Source organism: Epinephelus moara, chromosome 21 (assembly GCF_006386435.1).
Source record: "Epinephelus moara isolate mb chromosome 21, YSFRI_EMoa_1.0, whole genome shotgun sequence".
Taxonomy (NCBI): Eukaryota; Metazoa; Chordata; class Actinopteri; order Perciformes; family Serranidae; genus Epinephelus; species Epinephelus moara.
The window spans coordinates 17,394,704-17,408,853 of NC_065526.1; the positions used below are offsets into that span (position 1 = coordinate 17,394,704).

The following is a 14,150-nucleotide window of genomic DNA, read 5'->3' on the forward strand; positions in this document are numbered from 1 at the left end:
ACGCGGCATGTGTGCAGCCTCTAATTTCCAGGGCTGGTACCTGCGGTTATTCCACAGGCTAGTTAATAACATGTCGGGCAGGAAATCCAAAGTGTGGGATCATTTTGAGAAGGTGAAGGACGAACCCAAGGTGATATGTAAACTCATCTTCATTGGTCGACTACAAACATGACGTATCATCTGAAACATGGAAGTAGCTACATGCCCATTAGCCCACAGCGTCATTAACAGGCGGCTCGCTCAGTGTGTGACGTGCACTTGTAGATAAAATATAGGCCTATATTAATGAAGGTTCATTAGTACGGTTTTGTATTTCTCTGTAATGTAGCACAGTGTTAACAATGTTACTGATACTATTCTTTCTCACACCTTCAACTCAAACCATTGTGTTGCCCCGCCCAAAATATATCATTTAATAATTAAATTAAAATAGTAAACATGCGGGCGACTAGTCAACTAATGGCCCTAAATGACGACTATTAGTCGACCAGGAAAATTCTTAGTCTGGGTCAGCCCTGCTTTCAAGGTGCCTATTTAATATCACTAAAGAAGACTCTGTGAATACACTCTAAACTGCCATCTACAGTTACATTAGTGTTTTAGCCTGATATCATGAAGAAGTTGAAAGTAATATTAATCTTTACCAAGAGATTTCAGTCTTTATTGTATAGGACTGTCTACAACTACAGTGTCTTCGGGCAACACAGTTGACCTTCACAGCATCATATGCCTGAGCTCTTCAGTGTGTTGACGGCATAATGTCACACATACCAAACACCATGACAGTGGGACACCACACAATCATAAAATGTTACGAGAACAGATCTGAAGTTCCTCTTTGCACAGTGGTTACGACAGATGCCCATCTTAGAAGAATGAACATGAATATGGCAGCAACAGAGAGGAAGAGATGAATTATTCAATTCAGCATTCTTGGTGCAGACATTACACGCTGAAAGTGATTTATAGGGTGACACAATAATTACTCTAAGCCTACAGCCACTCAACTCTATAATGGCTTTGAGATGACTGCGTCAAAGTTCTTCAGAGGCTCAGCCAAGACACATATTTCAAGAGTACATACACACTGGATGAAAAATATTCTGTTGCTGCCATCTAGTGGTTGAGATTTTCACTTTCTTACACACAGGGTATTTACACAGTTGGGCTGTCTGAAAGTTTTTCCTACATCGAAGGCCATCGTCCCTGAGAGTTCAAGGTGTTTGGTAAAATAGGACAGCTGCTTTCAAACTCAAGTGTGGGCAGTAAAGTGGACTGAAGTTAAGCTCAAAATTGAGGTCGGAAATGTGTTTATTTACCCATGAATTCATATAAACCCTTTTTACACAGGAATTCTGCATTAATGCTGCAACAAAAAATTCTTCACTAGCCAGCACTATTTTTTTTTTTTTTTTTTAAACACAGAACCAAATAACAACGGCATAGTGCCACCCCAGTGTGTGGGGTTAGATAGCATGCCACTGTTGTGAAAGCAAAAGAGGTGAGACGGGAGTTACGTGTAGCCCAACAGCATCAGCCTTCAGAAGGGGTGGGTGATTAATCTAATTTTATTTCCAACTATGATTTTGGCTCTTAACAGTTATTAAAACAAAGAAACCGAGATAAAAAAATTTAATTGAAAACATAAAAGTGTTGTTTCACAATGCAATTTTTGCCAAAACCTAGCAGACCTTGCCTCTTGTGTTACATATACATTAATATAAGCATCTGACGGTGCTTTCTAAACAATAACAATGGCATAGCATAACATAGCAATAACAATCATTTACTGTTCAGAGGGTAAGGCGCTCCTGGACCTTACTGTTTTCCCAATATGCGGAAATTTTCGGTTATAGTTCTTTTTTGAGTAAGCTGCTAACTGCTTTTAGATCTCCCGGTAGTGGGCTGCACACATAAAGACGTCGTCAAAACGTTAATCCCATCCTGCCGACTCAAACTTTTCACACAGACATCAATTTGGCACCGTTACCACCTCCGCTGCCGGTCTAAAGGCGAGACAACTCTGTCCCCTCATTTGGTGTTTGTGCCTTTTATACAGAACGACCAGGCAGAATGATGGCGCAACTTTCCCGCCTTGAACAGGCAGTGCAAAAGGCACTACTAGGCCACATCACAGAATTTGTCAGTCTACATGAGTATGAATCTTCTCAAATGAGAGAGGTGCCTTGTTTGAGACTTACAGTAAAGTCTCCCTTCCCCCAAATGACTGAATGACAATCTTGGGCATAAATAAAGTATTTGGACCAAGTTTAGACCCAAAACCAAAAGTTATGCAACACTACACTGCAATGCTACATCACTGTTGTGGGTGGAGAGCAACGAAGCAGACACTTTCATCCCACAAAGGGTCAGTGCAACAATGCCTTCCTGACTTATATATTGTGTGTGGACTTTGTTTGCTCATCAAATCAGTGACCCAATCAGGACAGCAATTAAGGTCCAACATTGAGCCAAAGTGCAGATAAGAAAACAGCAAAATCCAATTTCCACGTTCTGATCGAAAGCTGAATTTTACTAATTTAGACGAGCAGACAGACATTTTAGGAAATAAATTAGATTGCTGTAAAGACAGAAAGCAGACTGTTTCCTGAGCAATATCACTGTGATTGGATATCATCGGCTCAAAGTGGACTCTGACCTTTCCAGTGCTCTGGAGAATGGTTGTCCTAGTCCTCCAGACCCTCTCTCTGCTGACAATATCTCTGGTGACCTCCCCCTCTGCGTCCACAAAGCTTCTCTGCTTCAGGGTGATGTCATCATCCAGATCTGTTTTGATGGTGGAACGTTTCTTGGCCATAATCTTGGCCTTGATGGCTGCAATCTTCTCCACGGACATGGCCTCAGACAGTGATCTGGAGGAGAGGGAGAAGTTAGGATCATTTGAACAGCTCGCAGCTCTGATGAACTGGTCTGTGGGTGTCATATTGTGGTAAAGCAAGGCATATGTTATTGCTTTATCAGAAAGCACATTATGTTTAAATGCAGCTGGGGCAAATCTGCTCTACCTGATTTGGTCGGTCTGCACGATGCCCTCTTTGTGGCCCTCCAGACGGGCAGCCAGACGCTCCTTGTCCAGACGCACTCGCTCCTCATCCTTCAGAGGAAAGCAGTGTACACACTTTTAGCAAACTACAGAATAAAACAAGACATCATACCTGATGCCTATGATTTACCAGGTAAGCCACGACAAAAACGTTTTGTTACTGCAACAAAAAGCATGTAATTCATTACTTAACATAGAAACAGACGGCTTAATTTTGGCTGATTATGTACTTACTAAATGAGAAATCAAATGCTTTAATAAGCAAATTCCATGGGGGTGATGTTAAACTCTTTAAACCCTGTTTATTAAACTGTCTTTAACTTAATTTTAACAGCCATCCTAGACAAAATAGTTCTGTTCTCTTACAGTGTCGTAAATAGTTTGGGTCAATTATATTTTATTGTGGTTAAAAACATGTCAGGACAAAAGCTCCCCACTCATATTCTGTGTTTGTACACTACAGCAGAACCTATTTATTTCCCACCTGTTACTATTAAGCAACAAAACATGACTGTCAGTAATACACTCTCTATGTACTGGAACTGGTCCTGCTTGTGTAATAGAGATAAGGGAGCAAATGCTCCAGAGCTGCACTGACCGACCTGTGAGTACAGTGTTTAAACTAAGCAGCTGTTGGAGTTTACCTCAATCCTTGGCTTTTTGGCTTCAGAAGAGACCTCATCAGCTGCTCTTTTGACTAAAAAAAGCACAACAGTGGTATTGTGTCACTGCACAAAGTCCATTTGGTTTTGTACTAACTTTACCTATTGAGATAATACCCCTTTAATAAAAAACATCTGTGAAAATATGACACGGTTGCAGCAATAGTATGTAACAGACAGCAGCAAGATTCAGTGTATTAAGTTGTATACAGCTCTTCAAACTTCATGCTACAAACATGGTGTGAACTCACCTTGTGTTGGCCTTTGCAAACCTATTTCTATGGGTGCACTTCTGTCAATACTCGTCGATGTTGCTGCGAAAAGACAAAATCAGAAACAGCTTTAATAAGGTACCAATCAGAGCAACTACAACCACGCTCCCCCCTCACAGGGCTCCATTAATGAAAGCTGACATTAATGTATAATGTTTTAGTAAAGGGATAGTTCGGATCTTTTGAGGTGAGGTTGTATGAGGTTATTATCCCTACTATTACATACAGTAGGTGTCAGCCGGCAAGCTCCCAGTATGGAGCAGCAGGCAGGGGTGCCAACACAGAGGTTAAGTGATGTACTGCTGTGGACGGCAGCAACAAAACATTTTAGTCACCTAACAAATGTTCCACCAAAAAATATCAATATCAGGCTAAGTGTATGCTACATTTAAAAGATTTTCACTGCTTTATCTTACAGCCAGATATCTATTTCCGACGAGGAACTAGAGCCTTTCTATCAGTCTTTTCAAAGCCAGACTCCATTGAGAAAAACAGTGATTTAACATTGTACAGGAGCAAAAACAGGAAGTGCTCGTCTACCGCTGCCTCAAAAGGAGTTTTAAGTCTTACAATAACACAAAATGAACTAAGTGATTGAAGCAGTGGTAGACAATCAGCTTCATGTACAGAAAAACAAAATTACTGTGTTTATTAATGGAGTCTGGTATCTTTGATAAGCGCACAGATGGAGAACTGAAGTCAAAAGACAGGCTGTCTGACAGAAAGGTAATGCGGTGAAAATACTCTCAATACAGCATACGCTGAAAGTGACACAAACGTTTTTCAGGTTGGCCTCAATACATTTTCCTGCAGCAGTACATTGTTTAGCTTCTGTGTCGGCGTCCTGCCTGCTTCTCCAAACTGGGGGTGGACTGACAGACACCTACTGTAGGTGATGAACTAACTATGGATAAGTACCCCATGCTGCGCCACTCCAAAAAAATCCTACCTCTCTCTTTAATGCAATGGACAATTAACATTCTGCACACAATAGAAACACAACACACAATCCCAGTAGATCTCCCAAACGTTACTTACAGCTCTCCCCGTTGAGATATGACAGCAAGCCTTTTCGATCAGGTCGTCTGACAACAGGGATGTTCTCTGTCTATAAACAACACACAAACATGTCACCCAAAAACACTTTTTAAGTGCATTTGTGATTCTTTTTAATATGCTGCTTATGACAACACAAGAGGCTAAAATAGTGGATTGTTTTAAAATAATACTGGTGCTGACAGGTTAAGGTAGTTTGATAGTTATTTCAAAGTACTTACTGCAGCTCTTCGCACATAGGATGGATGTGGGAGATGCACATTGTTGAGCAGGAACAAGATAGAGTCCAAAGTATAGTACTCTTTGGGCTGGCCCTCTTTACCAGTACTGAAGGTGCAAACACAGCAAAGAAAAACATCACTCAAACCTTATTTAACCATGCAAGCATTTGAGTAAAATATACACAGCCTGCTACAGACTGATCATGAAAGTTTGTCTAAAGTGCGTTAAGTCTATAACTTGAAGTAAATATAGTTTAATTACTTGTTCAAAGTATCGAAACACTGGTTCTGACACCAAATGAATACGGAACTATCAACAGTTATCCGGTTAGCTAATGTACTAATCCTTCTGCAGCCTAATTTCTGCCTTGCATAAGCAAAGTTTGCTTTCCACACGGTTAACAAAGCTGCTTGTAGTCATGACTGTTACTGAAAACACCATCTTTCCCCGCTTGATCCACTGGACCCCTGACTCCATGGGAACACAACTCAACGCTAGCTAACGTCGCTAGTTAGTTAGCATCACATCACTGCTGCAAGTTTAGCTGCGGCTACACATCTCTCATAAACACACTTTAAGTTTAGAAAATATAAACTGAAACGCGTAGAGGGTAGAAAATAGGTAGTGTGGTATACGACACAACACTCAAGTATCACGCCAAAGTAACAGTAGACTGCTTAAAGTTGTAAGGAAGGGTACAACAGCGAGGAGAGGAGTTAGGTTAGCATCTTAGCAGCTAGCCTGCGAGCCTTCCGCCGTCACTAGCACCACAAGGCACCGCTGAGCTCCAGCAGCGGGCCCGCAGGAGCGGTTTAAAGATACTGTAGCAGCGACGTACCCCCAGATTATGTAGTTGGTCTTGACATTTTTCGGCCAGGAGAACTCTCCAAATATAACTTCATCTCCTTTGGCGACGATTTCCTTTTTCTGGATGTTATACTGACGAAGAACACTCAACACATCCGCCATCTTCACTTGTCTTGATGTAGTGTGTTTGTAACGTTAAGGCCCCCAGTTATCAACATCATGTGGCCTCGCAGGATGCCTGATCTTAATCTAAGTTTGAGGCCGAGTCAGAGATGGCACTTTACACATTTCCCCATGTTAGTTAGGTCGAATTAAATAAACAGAGTAGAGACAGTTAATTCTTTATTTTAATTTGATGGTTTCTCAGATCCAATACTGGTGCAGTCCCAGTGCCTTGCTCAAGGACACTTCCACAGTATGGACACTGTAGTCAGTCAGTGATATGCCCACTAAAAGTAATGGTAGTTTCAAAGAAGTCAGTTACTTGTCATATAGACAGACAGGCAAGTCCCAAGTCAGTACTGACAAGTCCCAATTCAAGCCCCATGTCAAGAAAGCAAAGCCCTGAGTCAATTCCGAAGTCAAAACTGACAGGTCTCAAGTCAAAACTGACAGGTCCCAAGTCAAGTCTCATGTCAAGAGAGGAAAGCCCTGAGTCAAGTCCCAAGTCGAAACTGACAGGTCCCAAGTCAAGTACCATGTCAAGACAGGAAAGTCCTGAGTCAAGTCCCATGTCAAGACTGACAAGTCCCAAGTCAAGTCACATGTTAAGAAAGCAAAGCCAGAGTCAAGTCCCAAGTCAAGACTGACAAGTCCCAAGTCAAGTCCCTTGTCAAGAAAGCAAAGCCGTGAGTCAAGTCCCAAGTCAAAACTGACAAGTCCCAAGTCAAGTCACATGTCAAGACAGGAAAGCCCTGAGTCAAGTCCCATGTCAAGACTGACAAGTCCCAAGTCAAGTCACATGTCAAGAAAGCAAAGCCAGAGTCAAGTCCCCAGTCAAGACTGACAGGTCCAAAGTTAAAACTGACAGGTCCCAAGTCAAGTCCCATATCAAGACAGGAAAGTAATGAGTCAAGTCCCAAGTCAAGACTGACAAGTCCCACATCAAAACTTACAGGTCCCAAGTGAAAACTGACAGGTCACTAGTCAGGTCCCAAGTCAAGACTAACAAGTCCCAAGTCAAGTCCCTTGTCAAGAAAGCAAAGCCCTGAGTCAAAGTCCCAAGTCAAAACTGACAGGTCCCAAGTCAAGTCCCATGTCAAGACAGGAAACTCCTGAGTCAAAGTCCCAAGTCAAGACTGACAGGTCCCAAGTCAAGTCCCAAGTCAAGATTTACAAGGCCAAAGTCAAAACTGACAGGTCCAAAGTCAAGTCCCATGTTAAGAAAGGAAAGTCCTGAGTCAAGTCCAAAGTCAAGGCTGACTAGTCCCAAGTCAAGTCCAGAGTCAAGACTGACGAGTCCAATGTAAAGTCCCATGTAATAAAGACAGGCAAGTCCTACGTCAAGACTGACAAGTCCAAAGTCAAGTCCCATGTCATTAAGACAGGCAAGTTCCAAGTCCCATGTCAAGACTGACAAGTCCAATGTAAAGCCCCATGTCATAAAGACAGGCAGGCTTTGTACTGACATAGTAAAAAAAAAGTTTGTTCAAAGTTGTTCCTTCTGATATTTCCGACCTGCACGTTTTGCACTCTTTGAATAACATACTTTTGATCTTTGGGGGACGGTATCAAGTATTTTCAAGTCAAAAACCTCGTCCAAGAGAAGTCACGAGTCATTGGTGTTAAAAGTCCAAGTCGAGTAACAAGTCTTTTTTGATTTTGTCGATTGTCGTCATCAAACTTGTGATTGAAGTCATGTGACTCGAGTCCACACCCTGAATACAGAAAGCCAAACATAGGACGAGATGTAAAGAGCAGCAAAGTGTTTATTAGGGGTTTACATTGCCACTACAGTCAAGTACTTACATGTTAAGCATGATGGATGCAACAGACAATATGATGGAAAAGAAGTTAATCATGGTGGTCAAACACTTGTGTACTACCATACCTCATAACAACTATCTCTTGTGTCAGACTCTCGACTACAAACGCAACAACGATCATATTTTAGCTTTACAGCATTTTGACCAAACAATGGACATTGTCTTACCATTGAAAACAACAGTATCAGCATGTGTGGACCAAAATCCTTCACAGTAACATGGTCAGGAATTTATTCCTCGACATAAAGAGTGAATTACACCAGAATCGATGAGTGACGTTTAGTGAATGCCGTCAGTAATTACAATTACTCTTGACTGAAACAAGAAGCACCACTGTAGTCGTTTAACTGCCTTGACCCCCAAACTGAATTGGCCCCTTACCCTAAAACTGTGAGCAGCAGCGTGTTTATTCCGTTTGAAGAAATATAAAGCATTGTACTTTAAATCTCTACAGTTACATGTTTTACAAAAGTACATTCAGTTCCTTTTTATTCCGGGAAGGTAGCAATTATCTGTTAGTTTTTGCATAACGGACATTCTTACATCAAAAATACAGAAATATTACAGTGCTAGCAGATTCAGTCTCGGTAAACAGTTGTTAAATAGCTTTAATTTGTCCTTCCTGGACGTAACAAGACAGTAAAATCAAAATTGTGATGCATAGAATCCAGACTCAAATATGAGAAGAAGTCCATTTTCCAATTTACAGTATACTGACTTTGCAGCCCCGAACATTGGCGCTATTGTGTCAAGAAGGAAAATCCCACATAATCCCCCCAAAAAATGTATCATCACATTTAAGAGCACCAAGGGTTTTTTTTTTTTTAATAGGATAAATTCACCAAGAGCAGAAGAGTTTTAAAATAAAATTGGCTTAGGGGAAAACAAATGTTAATACAACTAAAAATCGTATCTAAGCTAAAGGCAAGAGTTGTGTTAATGGAATTCTAGACGTTAATATTCCTATAAAATATCATCCAACCAAATAAATCAAAGAATTTGAAAAGCCAACAGAATACACTTCAGTTCTTTTCTGACATTTGGTGCTTTGCTTCAACTCCTCTCTTTTACAGCATATCTGTTAGTCATTTATAATAATGCTACATGAGACGGAGGGACAGGCCTCTACCATCATACCAAACCTGCTAAAATCATACTATAGATACATACTACAATCAGTAAATCCTCTTAAAATAAACCTACAGTTGCACTAAGCCTCAAACATTCTGACTCTTACGCTGTTCCTCTCTTATTTAATCTGCCAACGTCTCGCTATAGATGAGTGGAATTCATAGTTCATTGGGTTAGTGTCTCACCAAGAGCCATCAAAGTACTTCACATACTGAGCGCTGTTTGCACTTAAACTCCTGACAGCATGATATGCAACAACACATCATGTCTTATCACTTCCTTTTTTCTCAAATTTCAGAAAAAAAATATATGCACATAACATTTCCAGAGTGTTGTCCAGCCTGCTGGACACTTTGTCAAGTGACTCGTAAGCGACATAATACAAAAAGAGAACTTGGAATTGTAAATGTCAACATCTTTTGGATTAGTGCTGTTTTAGGGCACTCTACATGCTAACTGAGCCGCGTCGGTACACTTTGTGCCTTCCTTTTTGTGCTCTAACAACATGATTCAAAGTCGGTCCCCGATACTTTATCAGATCAGATCCTGGGCTAGGTTACGAATGACGCTCAGGGCTCCGAGGTCGAAGCCGCAGATGCTCAGTAAACCCCTGTCTTCTGTGTCTGCGATGGCGTGTCCGATGGAGGTCAGCCCACACATCACCAACTTGGAATTGGCTCCTGATTTCTGTTGGGAAAATATGCATACAAAATTAGTTTAGGTTTGTTTTGGTCATTTTTTTTTGCAAATAGCATGTGATCTGTTAAGATTTACCCCTTGTCTTGTTTTGAACTCTGCTCACCCCTGATTTTAGAAGAACCTGCAAGCCTTTTTAGGGCGCATTCACACCAGGATAGTCTGGGGGACTCGGTTCGATTGGGCGGGGAATGCCGAAAAATTTCCCACCTTCATTTGGTTCAGTTCACTTTGACACTGCACTTTTTAAAGCGGACTAAACAGCCTGGACAACGTCACGCAGTTACAACAGCTGCTCCTTTGGGGGGCGGTACTGCCCAAAACGACCTCTGACCAGGAAGAAAAAAAGCATGAGGAAGAAGAAAACCCGGCTCATTGATTGGCCAGGACTGAAAACAGAAATCCATCCCCTTCAGCCGGTAGCCAGCAACTGGGATAAATAGTCCTCTGACCATACATCAATAAGTGCTTGCGCCTCCTCCCTTCTCCACGTCTGCCCACGAGACATTTTCCAACTTTTTCTATTTTTACCTCTCCTTCTCCCAGTTCGCACTGTTGGCTTTGTTTGTTTTTTTTCTACCCAAAATGCACTGCGCTCTACGTCACTTCCTCTCTTTAGTTCGCTTGATAGTCCCTTTGCATTTGCATCTACTGTAAGTGAACTGCACCAGGGTTCACTTGCAAGTGAACCGAGACCCCCATTTTTCAAGCGGAGCAGGGTTTGCTCGTTTGGTCCGCACCAGAGTTCAAATGAGCATTCACACCACTTCAAATGAACCGAACTATCCATGGAAGCGGACCAGGGTTTGTTTAAAGTGGACCAAATAGTGCCAGTGTGAATGTGTCCTTCGACTCCTAGGGCTATGTAAATCCCTAGGTGGTGTTGCCGGTCCTTTAAATTACTTCTCTAACACTTAAAAGCTACTTTTAAATTGCTCTTAATTATTTATCTTGATCATCATCTTCTCAGATTCCTCCAAGCAGGTGGGAGAAGCACATGGAGGAGGCTCATGAGAGGAAGCTCGCAAAATACCAAGAGCTGGTGGAGCAGTGCAGAAGCTGAGGGTGGCAGGCTCTCTGCGAGCTAACCGAAGAGGGCTGGGATTTGCTGGGTGCCCAATCTGTAAAGCCCTGGCAGGGCTAGGACTAGCCCGAGCAATGAGGAGGGCCATTTGCCCCATTACTGACACCGCAGAGGAAAGCTACTCGGAGGCTTCAGATAAAGAGGGCAAGCCTGTGGACTGCTGCTGCTGGGATTTAATATGGCACTTGATCCAACACTGGATGGGTCACCTGGGTAAGGGGGTCTGATGTTGAAAGACCCGAAACTCCTATGACCCCATGAACATCAGTGATGATGCATTCCAGCACATCCTGGAGATGTATCTTGAAACCACTGATGCAGAAAGGATCGTTTTGTGGGTGAAGTATTTTTTTAAATTTCTTTGTCACTGATGAATTTGGGCTCAAACTGCTCCACTTTCCTTATTGTGATGAAGACATAATTTCAAAGGGAGCAGATGACTGTTTTTCTAACTCACATATTTACAGAAACGGATGGTTTTCTATCGCTCAGCCCTATTACAACCGTCTATCTATTAGAACAATCCACACATTTATGACAAACTGCGTCCTTTTCAAATGCCATTTCATTCTGGTAATGAAAGCACAAGAACATCAGCATTAATAAAACTGCCTGATTAAGTCTGCACCCATCAAACTGCACATTCATTTTACCTGTTGTTTGTGTAAGCCCATTTTCTAAAACAATATTTATCACAGAAGACATTATTCGATTAAAACACCCTCGCCAAGCAGACACAAATGAATAAATATACTTGTCTGTGCTTCTTTAGAGACTCCACTGGGCTGGCTGTAAACGTCCACAAGGGGTTGTTGGTCAGAATGATGAACACGTCTACAGCTTTCCCATTCTCTGTGGCCCATGTGATGGGAAGGGTGCAGTCTGTGCTCCCACCTGGGATCTGGAACATACAGTACAGTGGAGAGGTCAGAAGCAGAACTCAAGAGCGAGATATAATCAGTGAAGTCAATATAAACACAAAGCTTATTTGTGACTGGACTGTCCAATATTTGTTAGACGATTTAGCCCCGTTTCCACCACGCAATCTGAAACTGTTCAGTTTAGTTCGGTACGTGTTGTTTCCATTTCCACTGTGAGAAGTTGTGGATGTCGGTACGTGTTGTTTCCATTTCCACTGTGAGAAGTTGTGGATGGAACCAATGGAACCGTTCTGTACCGTCCCCATTTTTGGTCCCCCCTTCTGTTGGGGTACCTAGCACACAGATCTGGTACTAAAAGGTGGAGCTGTGAACACTGCAGTCTGTTGATTGGTCAATAGAGGACGGTCACTCTGCTCAGGGCTGAGTTGTGGCTGGTTTTGAGGCTCATGTAACCACTGTTCATACTGTGGAGAGTTTTATTAGTAGACTGTGACTATAAAATGAAAGGATGTTTTGCTGCCTCTCACAGCAGCTGGAGTATGAGAAAAAATAACTTAATTCACTGGGCCGACTGCCAGCAACTTTTAAGGTAGAACGTTTACTTATGTTATGCAATGCATGAGTTGATGACATGAATCCATCAGGACACCTTAAATTTCACTGTGACAGCTTAGACCATTACTGTAGTTTTCATTGTCTCTCTTGTATGACATGCAATCTTAATAATGAGTGGATCTTCAAGCGTTTAAAAATCTGTATTAATTTCGACTGGCTAATGTGTCAATATGTGCTAACTGCATATATCCCAATCCTCACTTGGAGAAAAAAAGAGTGTCGCTGAGTGTTTTTCCTGTGTGCCAAGCCAACACTAAACCCCTGAGCTTGCCTGAGAAGGACTAAATGCACAAACCCGCTATTTTTAGATATCCCATGGAGAGAGACTCTCACTGCAGCCTGTTTTATCTTGTTCTGAAAATGTTGGCATGCAACTTTGTTCTGTGGACGATAAACAACATGCAGACTTCACCTGTGTCACCGGTGATGAGGAAATACAGTGAGTGCAACCCCGCCCACATTTAAGAGTACTGTTTGCAATGGTAATGCCTAACGGACCTAGGGTCTACGTACCATGTCTGAAGGGTTACTTTTGTCTCCAAAGGTACCATACTGAAGTGTTTGGTGGAAACAGGGCTTTAGTAACAGATCCTGTGTGGTGGTAAAATTCCTTTATTCTCTAAGCGTACTGATCAGTAGCTCGGGGTGTCACGATTGTGATTTAAACAGAAAATCTATTAAAATGAGCTTTTGATTTCAATAATCAAAATCATAAGCAGAATTTCCTACATTTCCAGTAGCCAGCAGCTGCACTTTTCGAGACATCATGTCCACTGCCAGAATCAGAGATGACATAAAAACAACAACAGAACTGGAAAGTCCTCCTGCTTCACTGACGTCAGCATTAAGGGAACATTTTACCTTCCTTGTGACTTATGTAAACAATAAACACGTGGTTCAGAAAAACTACAGTTTGTAGGCTCTGCTAGTGAGGTGAAAGTAAACGTGAAGTAAGGATCTGGTGGATTTTTACAGGTGAGGAATCAAGCTGTCATTGTAAAGTAGCCTTCTGCAGTCTAGTGGCTCTTCTTTTTGTCCCCAACTGTTGAAATAAGTTACTATATTTTAAATACATTATTAAAATGTGTGACCATATGGCCTTAGTGTGGTACATTCCAAAAAATGCAGTTATGTGTCACTGGAGAACATGTAGCCTATGTTATTAAGAAGACTTCAAAGGTAAATGACAGTTGTCAGGACATAAAACCAATGATCAAATCAAGATGTTATAGCCTAGAGGGCTCAATTGTTTATTATTTAATCGAAAAACGGAATCCAAGAGAATCGTGGCTTTGGAGATTTGTGACACCATTATCAGAACGCATGTGTACAGACCCATACATGGAGTCTACTCAGCACATGATCACCCTGCTGCTACTTGGATTAGGGATGCACCGAAATGAAAATTTGTGGCCGAAGCCGAATATTATTAAACGCTTGGCCGAATACCAAGTACCGAATACCGAATAGCATTGTTTAGTTGTTCATTAGTTTTTGCAGATGAACCCCCTCCAGATTAGTGTTGTCATGGTATCAAAATTGGGACCCACTGTGCAATACCAATGAAAATATCATGGTTCTGAGTAGTATCACGATACCACAGCGAAAATGAGGCAGATGTGCCTTTTGTCATTTATGAAAAGATAAATCACTTTTCTATAATACATCAATGATA

The 14,150-nt window shown here is 41.7% G+C and overlaps 2 protein-coding genes across 2 annotated transcripts in view; both read right to left on the reverse strand.

Annotated features, from left to right (window-relative positions):
• The window catches only part of cdc73 (cell division cycle 73, Paf1/RNA polymerase II complex component, homolog (S. cerevisiae)), a 40,923-nt gene extending 34,657 nt beyond the window's left edge, over positions 1 to 6,266 (reverse strand). The window contains exons 1-7 of the mRNA XM_050033395.1: positions 6,115 to 6,266; positions 5,276 to 5,381; positions 5,037 to 5,106; positions 3,978 to 4,040; positions 3,709 to 3,761; positions 3,027 to 3,115; positions 2,660 to 2,873 (exon numbers count right to left, since the gene is read on the reverse strand). Coding sequence (XP_049889352.1) covers positions 2,660 to 2,873; positions 3,027 to 3,115; positions 3,709 to 3,761; positions 3,978 to 4,040; positions 5,037 to 5,106; positions 5,276 to 5,381; positions 6,115 to 6,245 — 726 coding nt within the window. The 5' untranslated portion in view covers positions 6,246 to 6,266. The remainder of the gene's footprint in view (positions 1 to 2,659; positions 2,874 to 3,026; positions 3,116 to 3,708; positions 3,762 to 3,977; positions 4,041 to 5,036; positions 5,107 to 5,275; positions 5,382 to 6,114) is intronic.
• A 1,733-nt stretch (positions 6,267 to 7,999) lies between these two features.
• ro60 (Ro60, Y RNA binding protein) overlaps positions 8,000 to 14,150 on the reverse strand; it is a 14,478-nt gene continuing 8,327 nt past the window's right edge. The window contains exons 8-9 of the mRNA XM_050033393.1: positions 11,734 to 11,880; positions 8,000 to 9,886 (exon numbers count right to left, since the gene is read on the reverse strand). Of these exons, the coding sequence (XP_049889350.1) occupies positions 9,734 to 9,886; positions 11,734 to 11,880 (300 nt within the window). The 3' untranslated portion in view covers positions 8,000 to 9,733. The remainder of the gene's footprint in view (positions 9,887 to 11,733; positions 11,881 to 14,150) is intronic.